A 19602-nucleotide genomic window follows, 5' to 3' on the forward strand; every position below is an offset into this window, starting at 1 on the left:
CTGTTTCCAAATAAATTAGCCAACTGCGTGCGAACTCCCGGATAATATGTTGTTTTAATCATTTTTGAGGCGGTTTACAGTAACTGTGCAAAATGCAAAACGCTGCAGAATTTGAAATAATCTCTTATATTAAGCTACTGAGAGTGTTCTTGCGATATTATCGGACCGTCCTTAGCGCTAGTGAACTTGAATATTTCAGTTAATATTTAAGATTATATCTATACGGCTCTGTTAAACTCGAAATACGGCACGGTCCAAAGTTTCCGTTAAAAAATCCTTATCGCTTCGTCTGTAATATTGTTAAAATTACTATTATTATCGAGGCTCATACTCGCGAAAATGTTTAAAGCACTATTTACGTGGTTTTGCCAGCTACGCGGTAATAACGGTAATAGATGACAATACTTCGTGTCAAAGAGGTTGTTGCATACTTAAAAACTCCGCGATATCTACAAATACAACGCATTTCGGTTCAATGACATATTAATTATTATTGCGGATTTGAAATGGTTTCGTGTTGATTAGCACGTGCAGTTAGAGAGCTGGTCAAATCAGGGATTTACACACATAAGAAGATGTGCTAGTTTAAAAACAACCGCTTGATTCACCATATGTGTATAAAAAGATCGATTGCTTGTAAGGCTAAGGCAGCATGTTGCAATAAAAAAAATCTAGGAACCCTTGACGGGTTGATGGAAAAACTGGAGCAAAAGTTAAGATGATCAAAACAGAGCAGAGCAAAGAAAAAATACATAAAAAAATTTGAGGAAATCAAGTTCAAGGGCTTTTGATTATCACTAAAAAACCTCAGCCAGCCCCTCTCCCTCTCTCTGTGTTCCCTTTTAATTTATTTATGCAGACGTCATGGAAGTCCCTCCTCATTACTCGATACGCATTGCCCTCTTGTGCATCTCATTAGTTTGCAAGCGGGACAGTCTGTGGAGCTTTTCCTGTCAATCAAAGTGTCAATCAAACAGCGGCGAGCCTTTGAAGTGGAGCAGCCGCCGCCGAGTCTGCAACAACTTCACTCCGAGCAGGAGAGCTAGCTCCTCGGCGTGCATTCACTAACAATTACCGCTCCTGCAATTTATTTACTTACTCCCAGACAGCGAGGGGGGCAAGAAGAAGGAGGAGAAGAAGAAGAAAGAGAGAGAGAGAAAAAGAAATCATACTTGCGACGGATTAACAACCCCCTCCTCCTTTCCCCACTCCTTTCCCCTCTCTCTCCGAACGAGTTGCAGCAAGTCGATCACTTTATAAAAAAAGGGGGGAAAAGGGGGCATTTAAAAAAAAAACAAAATTAAAGATGCCGCAGCTGAACAGCGGTGGCGGCGACGATCTAGGGGCCAATGATGAAATGATCTCTTTTAAAGATGAAGGAGAGCAGGAAGAAAAGATCTCGGAAAACGCTTCTGCAGAAAGGGATTTAGCAGACGTCAAGTCTTCATTAGTAAACGAGTCAGAGACCAACCAAAACAGTTCATCAGACTCCGAGGTAAGGAGCAAACCTCTTGTTTATGTATTTTTAAAATATGTGAAGGAAGAGAAAGTGTGTTTCTGTATGTGTGTGTGGGGGTCATTATTAGTTGCAACACCCACACAAAAAAATCTCCATCTCATACTTAGCAGGCGTGAGATTGCGTATTTATTATGTTTTATTTCACCAGTTTTTAAAATAAATACATTCTTACAACCTGATGATCTCTGCTAAATAATCGCAATTCTTGTTTCTCTCCCTGACCCATCCACCATGTTCCTTTTAGGCGGAAAGGCGGCCGCCGCCTCGGCATTCAGAAACTTTTCGGGACAAGTCCAGGGAGAGTTTAGAAGAAGGTGAGTTGTTTTTGAAGGAGGAAAAAAAGGAAAATGATTTTACTTATTTTTTGTTTGCCTTGCTAAATTACTTTTAACTGTTTTTTCTCGCTGAAGCGAGAGCGGCTACTTTTTTGGGGGGGAAATTCTTCTTGTTTTTAAAAAGAAGTAAGAAAAAGTTTTGATCCCTAACTTTGTTTGTCACTCTCTCTCGCCTTCTTATTCCCCGCCATGTTTCTTGACCGAGTAGCAAAGAGGCAAGATGGAGGAAGTCTGTTCAAGGGCCCACCATATCCCGGCTATCCGTTCATTATGATTCCTGACCTGGCAAGTCCTTACCTCCCCAATGGATCTTTATCTCCCAGCGCCAGGACGGTAGGTTGTGCATTTATTTAAAATAAAGGAGCTTCTTTAACAAAAAAAAGTTTTTAAAGTTTTGTGTTCCTGGATAATATTTAAGAAAATTACACAATTTTTCCCTTTTAATGAGCAGAGTGCTGCTTCCCCACCCCGTTTGCCACGTTTCTCCTCATGTTTTAGGTAAAGACATTTACTATAAAAATAAGGAACCCTCCCCTCCCCAAAACAACAGCTGCAAACTTATTTTTGATGCTCTGGTGACTTTTAAGAGCCCGTGCTGAGTATTTGAGTGCAGGAATTTTTGGGTGCAAAATAAATCCCCCTCCCCCCTCAATCTTGGTTCAACAAGTGGATGTTGTTCAGATTTTCCTCTGACAGTTGCCACTTTCCAGCTCGATTGTTTCAGGGTCTTATTTTTCCTGTCACCACATTTTGTGTGTGTGCCTTTCTCTTCACACACAGGAATATCCTGTGTTTTTATTTCTGAAAGCTGACTGATTGTGGTGGGGGGGGGGGGGGAAGAGAGCGTGTTTTTGAAAACGGCAGCTTTTGTGAACAGTCATTACAGTAATTTGTAGAAAGCGATTTCGGATCCCCCCCCCCCCCCCCCCCCCCCGGTGTAGGAGACTCCGTTGCGGCGATTTGCTTTTGTTTTCGTGGAATTCCGATTAGGGGAGTCAGACCTTTTTGTCAAACCTTAGTTGTGTTGGAAATTTACAGGTCATCGTGCAATACAATAGGAGGCTCAGCGGGATATTACTCTTTTGCGATTGGGGCTAATTTGCTAGACTGGATGGGCTTTATGTCTCATCCCTGTTCACCTCTACGATCTCTCGGAACTGTCAGCTTCCCTGAAATACCAGCAGAGTCACGTGAAATAAACTAGGGGGAAACTTTGATACTTTCTGACAAGAGGCACTGAACAGTGAAACTGCCCTCCTGGACTCGAAATCCTCGTTGCGTAGATACAAGGCATTTTTATTTACAATTTAGGCCCCTTCTTTCTCTCCTCCCATTTCTCCCCCCCCCCCCCCCCGCCTTTCCTAATCTGACGTCTCAGATTAATTCCACGTGTTGGATTCAAGAAAGGGGTGAAGATGTTTATAGAGTGATTTCTGAATCTGCTGTGAACGTCTGGGTTACATTGGCTACAGTGGAGAAATCTGTGCTCTTTCTGTTGACTCATTTTATACTGAGACCACAATAGCAACTTTCAAAATGAGTCGAGTCAGACTTAATTTGAACAGCCTTATTAATAAATTTTTGGACTTTTGCTAAAAGGGTCTCAACTTTGCTGAGCTACGGATCAATTATTTTTGCAAGATGCAGTTTACCATGCAATTTGAGTCTTGTAGTTTTTCCTTGCTGAGTGGCCAACAGAACCGATTCTAGTTCCTATAAAATGAGATTTTTAACTGAAATTATAATTTCGCTCTCGTTTCAAATGCAGTTTTTAAAGTTTAACGACTTTGAGTTGAAAATAACTATTTAAGATATGAAGAGCTTTCGGCAGAATCTTAGCAGAGCAAGTAAGCTTAAGAAATAAAATGTTTGGCCGGTTTTAGAAAGACTTCAGAGCTTGTGTAATTTTGGTTTAAAAATTCATTGCTTAGAAATAAATGTTTGGCTCCATCAACTTGCCAGGTATTGTGTACCGAAGTCGAATGTTTTGAGAGTACATGCACAAGCACATGGAGTTTTTTTTTGCCATTTGGTAGAATAACGTCGATCAAGTACAGGAGTACTATAGACCTTCGAAATACCCATTTGTACTTAAATTGCACGGTTTTCTGTGTTCAGTTTCTTTTGAGTATCCATTAGTTTGAATTACTCTGCTTTAGGTCAGCAAATAGTAATAAATTAAAAAAATAGTTCCTGAATTTCCAGCACATTCTTTTGGTTGGGGAGGGCGGAGGTGATGGCTGCAATCAGATGAGAAATGATTATAGTGCATTTAATTTTGTAATTCAGGTGTTGTCCTAATGTGTTTTGTGCTAATTTTCAATTAAGGTTACATACATAGTTCCACTATGGGACTGTGGACTCAAAATGAAGGGCAAGCTAATAATATCCATTCCTGGAAATTATCTGGCTATTTTACAATCTGTATTACAATGCAGAATTATTTATCATTGCACAGTTCCTGTTTCACCTGGAACAATAGAATACTCATCATATTGAATTGACCAGGTGTTATTGGTCTTTTTTAGTAATAAGATTTGTGTGCCGTACGTATTATCAGCAATTGATGTATTTAAAAAAAATCTTTCAGCTAGGGTTCAGTCACGCACTATTTCTTAGGCCTTTTCATGACTTGTATCGGTGTTTATAAGTTAAATCAAATACAAATCTTTTATTGTTTTGCTCTGTTTGTGGTGCCAATTTTGCATGCTTCACAAAAGGTTATTTAAAAGTCTATTATGGATAGTAGTTTTCACACAGTGACCACAAATGTTTCAAAATAAACTTGCTGAAATTGGAAATGGCTGGTCTGTGATGAGCTATATCTTTTGAATTACAGCACAGTCAGGTTGAATTGAGCAATTTTTTGATCAGGTGCAGAAATATTTTGCTTTTAAGGTTAAAATTGTAGAAGTGCTTCACATATGCATTTTTATTTTTCAGTCACTATCTTGACAAGAATGTACTTTAATTTCACAAGGATGTGTTGCACTTTACCTCTGCCAGTCATTATTAGTACAGTGAAGATGTTCTGTAAATACTGCTTTCAAAATAGAACCCCTATTTTAATGGAAGCTATTTTAAAAGTGTTGTGGGTGATGCCAGTCTGCAGACACTCCTGATGCAGGCAACTGTAATTGTTATGTCGGGTGTATATCGAAACACTGTCTTATTGTTTTGAATTTGTGCATCTGTATCTTGCTCTCATAATTGAAAGAAAATGGTGGTTGTGGCTCAAAGAAATGAATTGAAATACTGCAAAACTGGCTGGGAACTCGTGTTCAGCATGACGTGCTTGGGAATGACAGCTGCAGAGATTTGTGAGAACATGACTAAAGTTGGAGGAGATGTTCCAGCTGTCCTATAGAAGTTTTTTTCCCCCCTAACGGCTGGTTCTTCAGTTTCTGAGAGCTACATTTAACTCTAGAATATAGAGATGTGTGGCAGTGGAACTTTCAAGGGCTGGAGATTGTAGGAGAAATGCTGTTTTTCTTTCTGCCTAAAGGTGAATTAGTGAGTCAAAAGTTCCCGGTCTGATTTTGCAGCTACTGTGCGGCCAAAGTTGCACCTTGATGAACCGTCAGGAAGAAATTTGCCACCCCCAAGTCCTGGGCCGGCAGTTGCAACCAAGTCATAAATCAGTTGGGATTATTTACGGCATGTGTCATATGTGGATGCTGAATTACCTGATGTCACACTGGCCTTGTACCCTGTGACCCAAGGAGGATCTGGGGGAGTGGGGTTTAGTGCCAGAGAGAACTGGGGAATTAGAAGTGTGTGAGGATTAGTCAGGATTCATTATTTCTTGCAGTAATGTTTATTTGTCATTGGCTGCTTTCATTTTGCAGAGTTAACCCTCTGAACACATGCAGAATTGTAATCTGGATTAAGTGCGTTTACATAGGGTTTTAATTGTTTGTGGTAAAGAGTTGGTTAATGCCTTGCTCCCAGGTGTGTGTGAGATTTTGTAAGTGTCTTCCATCTAGTACTATGGTTACACATGTTAATTGTCCCTAATTGCTATCTCCAGGGGGTTTATGACACTGAATGGGTTCTTTAACACCACATCAGACCCTTTGCTGTGTGTCTGATGCCTCAGTAGTTGAGCAGTTTTTGCAAATGTCTTGCTTGGCATTTTGGTTTTGGATTGTGAAAGCATTAGCAGGGCAGGGTACCTTTACAAAGTCTGATTAGTCTGTCCGGATTGTTCACGGCCTGCCAGACCTGGAGTAATTTGCACAAGTAGGGCAGTGCAACTAAACCAGCGCGATTTTTAAAAAAAACAATAAATCACTTGCATATTTGTGCAGTGATTCAAATGGAATTGAGACCGCTCCCATCTCAACATGTGGTAAATTTAAATCAATGAATTGCAGATGTAGATTGTGGCGAGGTTTCTCAACAAATGGAAAACTTCACGCAGTAAATATTTACAAATTGATTTTGAGCACAAGGATTTCTTTTTGCTTTGTGTTCAGTTGGGGTTACATAGAACAGTACAGCACAGGAACAGGCCTCTCAGCCCACAATGTTGTGTCACACCAGCTAAAATGTACATTTTAAAAAAAACCCAAAATCTGCCCTATCTACAAATGAGAAAATCTGCAGATGCTGGAAATCCGAGCAACACACACAAAATGCTGGAGGAACTCCACAGGCCAGGCTCCTACCTCCATCGCCCTCCATCTTCCTGGTATTCATCGGCCTGTCTAAGAAAATCTCTTAAAAGGGCGGCACGGTAGCATGTTTTACGGTGCTGGTGACCCGGGTTCAATTCCTGCCGCCGCCTGTAAGGAGCTAGTGTGTTCTCCCTGTGGGTTTCCTCCCGGTGCTCCGGTTTCCTCCCACAGTCTGAAGACATACCGACCGGTTGGTTAATTGATCATTCATTGTAACCACTCTTGAGTTTTGAAAGACAGGTCACATCCCTTTTGAGCCTATCCCCTTTCACCTTCAATGCATGACCTCTGGTACTAGACGGGGTTGGTGTAGGAGGTGCTTAGGCCAATTCCTTAATTGAAAAGGAAGCACGGTGCGTTTTACCCTTTTCTGGTGAAGATTCCACTGTAGCTGATGTCCCTTTCTCTGTTTCACTCCGTTGAATTCACACTCTGGCTTTACATTAAAACTTCATTAAAATGACTGGAGATGCCAACCACACCAAAACAGATCAGCCAGCTAGAAATGGCTGGTTAATTTAGAATAACTATTCTAGGTGGATGGTGTAATTTGTAAAGGAAAGCTGTGGATGAATTGGCGCTTAGCCTGTCTTTTTCCAGCAAAACCCCCACCCCTATTCAATCCGCTAAATCAAAGTATTGATGGCAGAGGCATCACTAATCAGTCAATCTAATTGGCAGTAGTAGAACGGCGGTGGGTGGTGCTGATGTTTGTTTATGGGTGGGGAATGGGTTGGAGGGTAAGGAAGCTCATTTTGCAAGGGTAAAAATCAATTCCTTTGACAGGGTTTTAAACTTGGCTGGGCTGAGTCCTGTGTGGAATTTAGTGCACACAGATGAGATAATGAACTTGTTCTGCAGTTTGTTATGTGAGCTGCAGATTCTGGTGGGCAGTCTGGAGCTGTGCAGTAAGTAGGGTATTTGTTTCTGTTCTGCTTACTCCCGACAGTGCAGCAGGACTAGATTGTGGGGAGGAAGAACATAGCTATTGTTTGTTAAGGGAGTTGTATGCTGTATTTCAGCTACTGGCAATCAGTATTACACCCTAGCTTGGAAAAGTAAGACATGTGAAACACTGCAGATGCTGGTAATTTCAGACTGAAATGCGGGCTCTTCATTTCCCTTCATAGGTGCTGCATTTTGTTCCTCCAGCATTTTGTGTTTTACTTGAAAAGTGAGCTTTGCATAGAAACTGCTGCATCAATGCAAGTTACTTCATGGGTCCAATGCTATGGTGGTGTGCTGTGAAACACGATTTCTGAGTAAAAATAGGTTGTACGATGCCAGTTCAATAGATTAGGTGCATATCAATCTCTGGGTGTTTATATTAGAACGTAGGCCAGTACAGGAACAGGTACTGGCCAACGTTCCATGATGTCTGTGCCAACCGTGCTGCCAGTTCAAACTAATGCACTCTGCATGTACGTGGCCTAGACCCTACTATCTGAGTTCCTTTTAGATGTTGATTTTGTATTCCACCTCTTCCTCTGGTGCTATTCTAGAAGAACTATTAAAAAACCTATTCTTCTTGGGGCCCTTTATCTAGGCCATCGATGACGTCCTGTCTCCAATATCTGAAGTTGATGGTATGGTTGGAGTTCATCAATGTTTCTGTGATCCATTGCATCCACTGTACAGGGGATTGGTCTATACAGCTTCACCAGAGCCCTGTTGGCCGGCCTTGCCCATTTCCGTGATCTCTCATGTTTGGGCTTTGAGAGGCAAAGGAAAAACCTATAATCACCTTAAACTTTCCCCCTCTTTTAATCCCCTTAAGGCTCTAGTACTTAAAGTATATTGTATAAATGTTTATGTAACTGCATGGTTGAGCTATATAGAATTATAGTGTGATGTTGTTGCTAGCTGCTTCTTCCCGGATACACGGGTCCCAGTGTGGCCCAGGGTGCATAGGCATCTGTTTGTGTGTGCCACATGGGTGCGTGCCATGGAGCCTGTTTCAATTTGTGCTCCCAAGAGTGCTGATACGAGCAGATCTTGTTCTGATTTATGACTTGCCTGCTAATGAGACAACAACACTAAAACCAGCCATTCCAAAGCCCCAGGCAAACAACTGAAATGGGAGAATTTGACAGATGAGAATGAAAGGACAAAATATGACTGTTGCCTTGGTTTCCAGGCCTAGCTTTAGCAGACACTTTTGTGCCTCCAGTTTGGATTCTAGTATACATTCTTGAGGAAAATGCTGGCATATTTAGCTCAGGCATTGAACTTGGCTCCTCTGCTAAACCCTCCAGTTATCTGCTTTCTGATTTGCTGCAGGTGGAAAATCTCATCGTGAAGTTGAGCTTTGGCTTTGATAACTCCCGTTACTCTTTTCTTTTCCACTTCCATGCTTGTGAGAGACTTGGCCGACCGTCAGCAGAAATCTCAAAGGTGGAAAATTCACTACCAATGTTGCCCCTGCAGAATCCTTTGAGTTCACTGGAAGAATAAGCAAACCAGCATCTTTGCTTTCTTACAGACCAACATATCTATATGGTATTGAGATCTTGATTGCACTTCTCCAGCTCAGTTGGGCAGGCCATGACGGATACTCTATTCTGTGTTCACCATGAGATTAGTAGGCAGACAGAGGAAAAGGTTCAAGGATCTGCACAAGACCTGCTTGAAGAGAGGCAATATCTGTGTAGACTCTGGCCCATGACTGCTCAATGTTGAAAAGGAGCATTTGGGAGCCATGAAGCCACGCGTTGGGAGCAGACAGAAGCCACATCATAAATTTCCCACCCATCTTCAGCTGGTCAACCACCACCTATCCCATCTGTGGAAGTGTTTGTGGTTCCCAAGTTGGTCTCATTAGCTATCTCAGAGTCCACAAACCTGGAGTGGACGTCTACACACTTGTTCTTTCTTGTCTTACCAATGAATCTTACTGTATTCAGTGAATGAAGACAGTATGACTGTGACAGTGGATGGAGAGGGTGTAATCCGGTTCCCATCTGAAGACTTCCCACTGCTTCTTGTGGGGATTGCATCTGGGGTGGACATTCTTTCCAGATTACTTTTCATATACAAGAAGTTCTGAGGCTGCAATGGTCCATTGGCTGGGATTGATCAACTCAACATGTTTTAAACTGGCATCATGTTTCCTTTTTCTTTGAACTGGTTCCTGTGTGTTTCTTTGTATCGTGCCTGTCTGTGGGAAGAGGGATCTCAGAGTTGTATACTGCTCAGCATACTTTTATAATAAATGTACTTTGAATCTGTTATTGCTCAACTGACTTTTCAATTATTAGGGAGCTTTTTTTATTTTCTGATGCAGTTTGACCTCACTGGTACTACAATTTGCATTCCCAGAATCAGAAATCACTGAATGTTTAGGCCAGTGAGGTAAAATTCAGCTTTTGCTTTGACAGATGATTTGGTTTATAGTGCGCTGACTGTTCACCTCCCCTGTCCTTTTCACAACAATGGGTCTGATCTCCTCTCACTTATATTTTTGTTACTGTTTTCTATCTCCTTTTGTCTTATTGTTGCATCTTGGAGAAAATCGACTCACTTTTTAATTCTGCTAATGTACTAACAAAAAATGGACATCAGAATCAGCTTTAATATCACCCACAGATATTGTGAAATTTTTTTCTTTGAGGCGGCAGTATAAGGCAATACATAATAGAAAAAATGTGAATTATAATAAGTATATATGTGTGCATGTATATAATATGTATATTAAAAAAACATACATGTATTTGTGTGCGTGTGGATACATATGTTAAATAAGTAGTGCAAAAATAGAAATTAAAAAAAAAGTAGTGAGATAGTATTCATGGGTTCAATGTCCAGTCAGAAATTGGATGGCAGCAGGGAAGAAGCCATTCCCGAATCGTTTCGTGTGTGCTTTCCGGCTTCTGTACCTCTTTCCTGATGGTGGCAGTGAGAGCAAGGCATGACTGGGTGACAGAGGTCCTTAATGATGGTTGCCATCTTTTTGAGGCATTGCTCCTTGAAGATGTCCTGGACTCTCCATTGTGTGCCCACAATGGATCTGACTAAGTTTACACTCTGTAGCTTATTTTGATCTTGTGGTGTACTCCCACCCCCCACCACCCCCCCATACCAGTCAGAGTTGCAGCCAGTAAGAATGCTCTCCATGCTACATCTGTAGACTTTTGCGAGTGTTTCTTGGTGACGTACCATATCTCCTCAAACTGTTAACGAAGTATAGCCTCATTTCTTGTTTGTATTTTTTTTGTCTGCCTCAGAGTAACTTGATAAAGATTGCTGAACACAAAAGGGGTAATAGCCTCTTTGTCAAAAATAATACTTTATCAGAAAACTTTTGAAAGTTTGCTGTTCAGGTTGGTTTGAAAAAGTGCAAGGTGGGGAAAGAAAAAATATTTCACTTAGAACTGCCTGTCCAGTGCAATTGCAGTATGGGAGATTAATAGATTGATGCTTTGAGAGTATGTGGTAAACTCTATTATGGCTCTGGGCAAAACTGCCAAGTTCACCCGCAGGCTTTGAGGGAGACTCACATTGAAGTGAAAAGCTGTAATGAAGCCATTCGTTCACTTATTCAAGAGAATTTGTGTTTTTGTTTCAATTTCTCTATTTTGGACATCAGAATGATCAGTTATAGAAAAACATTTTTAGAAGGCAATTGTGCGAATTTTGTAGGGAGCTAGTGTGCCAGATTGCGCAAACGTTTTATTAATTTATCTGGAGATACGCCGTGGAACTGGTCCCTTCGAGCCATGCTACCGTAGCAACCCATTGGTTTAGTCCTAGCCCAATCACAGGACAATTAACCTACCAACCGGAACGTCTTTGGACTGTAGGAAGAAACTGGAGCACCTGAAGGAAACACACATGGTCTCGGTGAAAATGTACAAGCTCCTTGCAGAGGACACTGGGACCTGAACTTTGAACTCCCACGCGCTCCAAGCTGTAATAGTGTCATGCTAACTGCTACAATCAAGTTAACAGGCAAACAAATTTCACAACATAAGAGAATCTGCAAACATTTCACAACACGTCAGTGATAATTCTGGTTCTGATGGATTGTCAATGAAATTTGTAGCCAATGTCAAGTTTGAAGGTTACACCCATCTGATGACTTACTTCAAGATAAGAGTTTTGTTCAGTCAAGAATATCATGGAAGCTCTGCAGGGTGAAATAATACACTAGCAAAAACATTTTTTTCCCTCCCATAAAGGGCATTCTCTGTACCTCTGAAATGCAACCCTCTTGGTAATACAACAGTAACTTGATGCAGAATCCTGCTCAGACTTTCCTAAACCAGGTTGATTGGGATTGTTGCTTAACTTGATTCCACACTAGCTAGGAATTGAATACTGGAACCTTCCCATAAATGTTTTAAATAATAAGGCTGTAGAGCACGTGGTTAATTTCAATTAAATGTTATGTTGATACTTTACAACGTACAATTGCAATTTTCTGCTGTTCCTTCTGTCTTGTAGAACGAACTGGGGGAAGAGCAGATCTTAGGAAGGGGGAAAAATTGAAGCATTCCTTTTAAAAGGTGAAAATACAGTGGAGGATAGAATTCCTTGGTCTTAAAAAGCAGAGAGGACAATGTTTGACAAAGAACTTTTGGGAACAGTGTTTTGGAGCTTGAAATAATGATGACTTAAAGATTTGTTAACTTTTATGAGGGAAGAAGGAGGAGATGATGGCATCGTGGTGCGATGATACCAAGGGCCAAGCCAGCAAACAGATAGTTGAGGTAGATTGGCAGATTCTAGAACCATAGAACACTACAGCACAGAAGTCGGGCCATTTGGCCCTTCTAGTCTGTGCTGGAACTTTATTCTGCTAGTCCCTTTGACCTGCGTCCAGTCCATAACCCTCCAGACCTCTCTCATCCATGTATCTATCCAATTTATTCTTAAAACTTAAGAGTGAGCCCGCATTTACCACTCAGATGGCAGCTCATTCCACATTCCCTCCGCTCTGAGTGAAGAAGTTCCCCCTAATGTTCCCCCTAAACCTTTCCCCTTTCACCCTAACTAAAGCCATGTCCTCTCTTATTTATCTTTCCTAATCTAAGTGGAAAGAGCCATTCGCATTTACTCTGTCTATACCCCTCATAATTTTGTAAATCTCTATCAACCCCCCCCCCATTCTTCTATGCTCCAATGAATAAAGTCCTAACCTGTGCAATCTTTCCCTTTAACTCAACTCCTAAAGACCCAGCAACATCCTAGTAAATCTTCTCTGCACTCTTTCAGTCTTAATGATATCCTTCCTATTGCTAGGTGGCCAGAACTGTACACAATACTCCAAATTTGGCCTCACCAATGTCTTCTACAACCTCACCATAACATCCCAAATCCTGTTCTCAGTCCTTTGATTTATGAGTGCCAGGATGCCAAAAGCCTTCTTTACAACCCTGTCTACCTGTGACACCACTCTCAGGGAATTAAGTACCTGAACTCCCAGATCCCTTTGTTTCTCTGCACTCCTCAGTGCCCTACCATTTACTATGTGTGTCCTACCTCTGAAGGAATTGTGAGGATTTAAAGGCAGTGGCCACGTTGATATACATGTGCAGGGAGCACTGGCTCAGATGTAGAACCGTTCAAGGGGCAGATTGGGTTGCAGGTCATGAGCTGCAGCAATTAATGTTTATCAATAAATTCTGCCGCAACCTGGTCTTCATATGGTTGTGGCCTGCTGGGTTTAAACTGCCGGAAAGGAGCCATAAAATAAGCTCAGAGGGATAAAAAACAAATTGCTTGGCTTGGCTGTAAAATAAAGCAATGTCGTTAATTTGTTGTCATTTCAGTGATTACAGGAGTGGGGAAAAGTAGAGGATTTACAAAGATAGGATGGTAATGAAACACTATGATGAAGAAAATGCTTGGAATTTCCAAATTAAACCTGAGTGCAAACTGTTGAATGGACACCTGGATTACTGCTGAGGCCCTGTTGGTGGGGGTGGGGAAGGAGCTGGTTCTGGTTTCGTGACAATCTGATTCCTTGGCAGAAGGGGGAGGGGTTGGTGTCGTCCAGCCTCCACAGGGATTGCCTCGGGCTGTACTGGTGCTTTGAGAAGGGAAAGCCTGGACATGTTACCCTTAAAATTTCAATTAGACCACTGGGAAATGAATAAACTAGACAGAGAAAGCTACATTTGCTAATTTTGTACTCCGGAGTGAGGGGGGTGGGTGGGATTGGTAGTGGATGGGGATGGCTGACGGTAAATAGCTTCTCAGCAGACTCCAGGGCAGGAATTTCAGGCTGGCTAAAAGCATTGCAGGGAACAAAAGGTGTTTGAGTAGTACTTGGAATTGCTGTTAATGTTAGGATAATTAGAGTAGCCTTACCAAAGAAAAGGAGTGGAGGGCCCAAAGGTGTTTTTATGAAAGGGGTTTTGGGTTTGGGCTTCATTATAGTCTTGAGCAATCCATGTGTGTGGTTCTTCTCCATTCTCCCAAATTTGGCCCCGTCTTGTTTTTCAGGACAAATGGATGTTGTTCTTAAAAACCTTCAATCCTTAAGAAAACAGCCAAGGATTCAATTACTATACAGGAATTTGAAGGGGAAAATAGGTTCATTTGGAGGCCTTGTTTGTACTGTGGCAGTCACAGTTAATGTTAATTGTCCAGAGTGACTTCCTTCCATTGTATTAATAAATACCCTGGATTTTTTTTTGCACAGTAGTTACCTGCAGGTTGTAAAGTGCAGTGAATGTCAAGGTGTGTGGCCTTTTTGATTCTGGAGTTGGTGAGGCTCAGAAGAGATTATTGGCACAAATAATTATTTTGGGAGTGAAGAAAGCCATTGCCAATTTGCAGACATTCAGCACACAGTCACTTCTTGCTCCATTTCCTGTCCCTTGTCCCGAGATACCGGGCTTTCTCAACTGCTTGGTTTCTTTTGTGTAGGCTAGAAATGTTTAATTTGCACTCCCGGTATTTGTGAGTAGTTTAGTGAATTCTTTATTGATTTCAAACTTGTTTTCTGTTCTGCAGTATCTTTTTCATTAAAATTGACTACAGTACAGTCATCTGTGACCAGTTAAGATGCCTTCATGAGATTGTTCATACTTTTGAATCAGTTGCCCATTTTCCTTCCCTAAATTGGAGCTCTCACTGCAGACCGCAGCTCTCACAAGAAGTTTTGGATATGTGGTTTATATTTTTTTTAAAAGATCACGTCTGTGGTGCAGGGATGAAGATGACATGTTGATTAGCTGTTTGGAATGGGGCAATGCTGAATGTGTGGTTTTTTAAACCACCTTAAATTTGGTTCAGCATTGGTTTTACCGTCTCATTCTCAAGCAGTGGGATAGTTGGGAGTTTTCCCACGTGGCCCTGCTACAGGGAGTAGCAATGTTTTTTTGTATATTGTAAATGTTGCATTGTATGCAATTGTATAATTCTTGTCTTGATTCACCATTGCCTTCTGATGTTGGTTGTTAATTGATGCTTGTTACATACAGAATTGACATGGTTGCAATTCAGCAGTTCCTTGGATGAAGTGTTTTCCATGGTGTATACTTTGCTGGATTGACAAAATTTTTATTGTTTGGTGTGAAAACTTTAACATATTTTACAGGTTTGTGCTGATAATACCAGATTTTTTCCATGCTTTTATTCTAAATGTTCATTTGATTTGAGTGTTGGCCTGTCAGTTAACTTTTTATTACTTAAGATAGAATAAGTTTCTAGTCTATGTTTACTTTTGCTAATACCCATTGGTTTAATCTCAATGAACTGTGCTACTAAAATCAGGAAGTGTTGGTACATATTTAGTGTGTTGTTTTTCAGTATGCATATTTTAAGAAGGCTTGGAATCTTGCTATTGTCAGTGTGACAAGATTACTCCTCACTAGAGGGGCAGTGGTTTCACTCTATTAAAGGTTTGTTTGTTTGGCTGGCCAACAAGGAGTTTGGACACTGATTGCACATTGTGAGATTAAGCAGGGGTTAATGTCTTATACATGAACAGGGTCTTATCATTGCGTTTAAAAATCCAAAGCTTTTTAAGAGCACAATTGCTGTTAACGAGAGTCCAATACAAAATGTGTCAGTACATTTTCTTTTATCAATCTGCATGTATAGTATAAATTTGCTTTTGTTTTGCACATATAGGAAAATATCATCTTTGAACTTCATTGGACGGAAGAGTGGGTTAAAGGCTGTAGCTATAAATCATTTGTATTGAATACTGGTCACTTAATTTCCAGCTAAATTAACCCATTCCTACTCACATGGTATATATACCATTAGCTGAAATTTAAATATTTGAGCTGAAAGAGAACGTGAGCATTTTCAGTCATTTTAAATAATTATGGTCATTTGCAAGTCATTTTTGGAATTGGCACTATTCAGTTTGCTAATTGTGAGATTATGTCTGTACAAACTGGATTTAAACTTCTCATGCCTTCTGCTTTATCGTTTCATAGAAGCCTCTGATTTTAAAACCAAACACACTGAAGCAGATAGAATTTCAATTGCATATTCATATAGTAAATAGTCCATTTTCCCCCCTTTTAAAAAGAATAAGACTAAAGCTTTGGTAACTAAAGTTGGAAAGGGAGTTTGAAGCAGTTATCTAATATGTAGATTGATGGATATCTTTGTGTACTGATTGTGTTCCATGTATAATGTTCAAAAATGCACCACCTTTATCAAATGTATAGGCATAATTTCTAAAATGAAGTTGCTCTGATGGTTTGTAACTTCTTGTTACCATGTGGAATGTAGTTTTTTTGTATAAGGCCAGGAAATTGATTATAACAATGTGACAGACTGGATGGTGCAGTTGGGCAGGGCAGGCATTCTTTCACTTTTGGCCTTTATTTAATAATAGGTTTAAATATCTGTATCCTGACAATATTGTTCAACACATAACACTCTCTTCGACACCAGCTTGCATTTGTATAACACCTTTAGGCACGTTGCAGGAATGAATTTGGGTATTATTGAAATTCCAGTCTGTGGAGTAAGCCTTGGGCTGATTCGCCTTTCCTCATGTAATTACTCTTGACAAAAGTGGCTCCGTACTGAAGCATGGTTACTGTCAGTTTGATGACCTGAAGTTCTTACACCTTCTCTTTATTGATAATGTGATATCTTTAACATCCTTTACCCCTGTCCAGACCAGCATCAGAAGTTTGGGGGAAAATGCGGACATGTTGGGTCAATGTGTCAGATGTTAAAATTCAAAATGTACATGTCTTATTGCAAGCTTTTAGTTTAACAGCTTTCAAGACTTCCTAATGGGAATATGGAGATTCACAAAAAACAATATATATGAAATGATGTTTTTGCGGTATTAATTAGTGCTGACTGCAAAGTTTAAGCTGACTAATCAGAGGAATGTGAAGGTGCATGAAATGTCTGTTCAAAATGTTCCATGATGAATTCCTTTTGATGTGCCTGTCTATTGTCATGTAGACTGGTCTGACATCCACACAGCAAGATCCCAATATTAGAATTCTAAGGAGTGACTGCTTTTTTTTTCTGGGGGTGGGTGTGGGAAGAAATTGTTGCAGCCACTTTGGATGGCAGTGGAGTAAAATCCCACCCCATTCTTAACTTTCACGTTGTCTTCGGTACTGCAATGCTTGTTAATATCTGGATTGGAGAGTGAACTTTCAATCCAGCGATTGTGGTGAGAATGTCAGCAAAATGTACTAAACTGATAACCTTGTCATTGTCAATACCTGTGCAGGAATAACTTCACAGTCACTATGAAGGCCAGTGAGCATTAAAGATATAAGGCATTTTTCTGTACGTCAGCTAACAGGACCAAACATAACCCAAAACAGACTGCAGCAGTTTAGGAACATTCAGAAAGTGTATAAATTACTAGTAGACTGCAGTAAATGGAAACTTGGGCTTTAGAAGATGCCTTGATGAGAACAGAGGTCAACTGAATTTTACTTACTTCGGTTGTACAGTTTTCAAAAAGGAACCACCGTAGAATGCTGTCTCCTCTATCTCCTCTGTTGCTAATCCCAAGGCTGAGAAATCTGAGGTAAAATTTAGAATAATCATTTAAAATGATTGTGCAGCACATATTTCTCATGAAGATCTCCTTTAAGATCCTGAATATATTTTTAACTTTTTTGTGATTAGATTTTTTTAAAATTTAATTGTTTTAAAACTATTGGGTGTGGAAATTAATTACTTAAAGAAAACAAATCATTTTCTCTATAGGATAATTGATAGACCATAAACTATAGGAGAAAATTAGGCCAATCGGCCCAAAGAGTTTGTTCCACTATTTTATCATGGTTGACCCATTTTCATCCCCATTCTCCTGTCTTCTCCCCATATCCCTCTTACGCTGAATCTCTGTGCTTTTGCTCCGTACTATTTATAAGTAACATGGTAGATAATTAGAATGAATGTATTGGTCCTATTTCATATTTGGTTGATTAAATTTGCTAGCTATTCTTGCATCTGCCAGCTGAGCTTTCAGATTATTGCTGAGTGTAATGGGTTTGTATTGAAGAGATTTACGTTGTCAAATGTACTGAACCACAGCTTTTGGCTTAACTGGAGATTGAACCTGGGTGATCAGGTAGTTGCTGAAGAACCCAACTCCTGAAGCAAATCAGGATGTTCTTGCCTGTCAGCTGGCATTTTCTGTTACACAATGCCACAGATGGTTTAGCAGGGCCAGGATTTCACTTATGTTTGTGATTTAACAGCGCCAGAGTTTTGCACATGACAATTGTCATTGTCTCTGCCATGCAGTAAGAATATGAAACTTAGCAGTTTTGTACAGTCCTGGTATCTACAGTGGACGCTTCCAAAGAAATCCAAGAGAGGTAGCTCTCACTTTAATTTTTAAAACTTTTGTCCATTTATCACCTCCCAGGGAAGTCTTGGGCCATTGTAGCCTACAAGAAATTGGGGTGGCTGGCCAGCTAAGATGGCACAGAGATGGAATAGAACCTGTGATCCTATAGTTTTAATGCTATAGTGTAATTCCAAGTGATATTAACTGTGATGCATGTATAACCCAACTGCTCAGTTCTTGCCTATCCAAAATTGAAGTCTCTTGCATTCTGTAGGACTGCAGTGAATTCTAACCGAGCTCCTCTGTCGTCATCCATCTCTCAGCCTTTTCTAAGTCTTCGGTGATTTTCCTTGTTGGGTTTAGATTGTTGGAGGTTACCAGCAGTGACCCCACCCCCACCCCATTACCGTCTTTACTCTGCTCAAAGTGACTCCATTATCCATGTGGATATCAGTTTTGGAGAAGGTGCAAACTCGTAAACTTGTGCAAATGCTTTTGGCTCTTCTTGCTGCAGCAAAATAACTCCTGAAGGGTCATGTTAGCTTCCTCCTTCGTATGTCCTGACTGACTCAATGAGTTTGTCAGGTGAGGGGTGTTGGGAAAGACTCCATCTTCTACACCTGCATTGGCTTAACAAGTCGGAGACCAAAAGTAAGCTTTCTCCTTTGAGCACCAGAGGCAAACACTAGCTGGAAATTCTTCCTGTCTGTCCGATGAACTTTGAATGCTTGTACTGTTGGTCTATTTGTCAAAAGATTGTGTGCTGTTTTAATTAGCTCCCCTCTGAATCTCAGTAAATATTTCAGATGTTAAAGGCAGAAAACGTGGAAACAAAGTGATTGAAATCGTATTCCATGCCCAACTGACATGGTATCGTATCTTGTAGAAATGCGTGTAATGGGGCTGAGGAGTTTCTGGAGGTCTGCAGATAATGAGGATTGTTTTAGACGGGTGGGGGGTTGGGGGAGCGGTTGAGGGTAGTGAGAGGAGTTGTTTACACAGCTGAATTGGTGCTGTTGCCTAGGAGGTACATCGTTCCATTCTGTTTTTTTAAAATACAGAAGAACTCATCTCCTAGCAATTCTGCACGAGACTTAAGCTGTCTAGCAGTCCTCATTACCACTTCTGTTCTGTGTAACATTGCCTGGCCCCGCATTGGGTTTCATCATTTGTAGTCTTGTTTACTTAGGAACTCAGCACATGAAACTACTGGCTTGAATGTCATCAAAACAATCCTATAAATGGTTTCCGAGTGAAGTATTTGCATGAGACTGAAAAGCTTTGTTATGCAATATTTCTAACAGTTGCAACTCTTTCCTTTTATTT

The 19602-nt window shown here is 40.5% G+C and overlaps 1 protein-coding gene across 30 annotated transcripts in view; it reads left to right on the plus strand.

The window, feature by feature from the left end:
• The first annotated feature begins 951 nt into the window (after positions 1-951).
• tcf7l2 (transcription factor 7 like 2) overlaps positions 952-19602 on the plus strand; it is a 193231-nt gene continuing 174580 nt past the window's right edge. For 6 of the 30 annotated variants that reach the window (XM_059947851.1, XM_059947850.1, XM_059947855.1 and 3 more), the window contains exons 1-3: positions 958-1495; positions 1764-1833; positions 2063-2187. In XM_059947851.1, the coding sequence (XP_059803834.1) occupies positions 1307-1495; positions 1764-1833; positions 2063-2187 (384 nt within the window). In that variant the 5' untranslated portion in view covers positions 958-1306. Of the gene's footprint in view, positions 1496-1763; positions 1834-2062; positions 2188-19602 lie in introns of all 30 variants that reach the window. The other 24 variants (XM_059947857.1, XM_059947869.1, XM_059947858.1 and 21 more) reach the window with 7 other exon arrangements.

Source organism: Hypanus sabinus, chromosome 22, assembly GCF_030144855.1.
Source record: "Hypanus sabinus isolate sHypSab1 chromosome 22, sHypSab1.hap1, whole genome shotgun sequence".
Taxonomy (NCBI): Eukaryota; Metazoa; Chordata; class Chondrichthyes; order Myliobatiformes; family Dasyatidae; genus Hypanus; species Hypanus sabinus.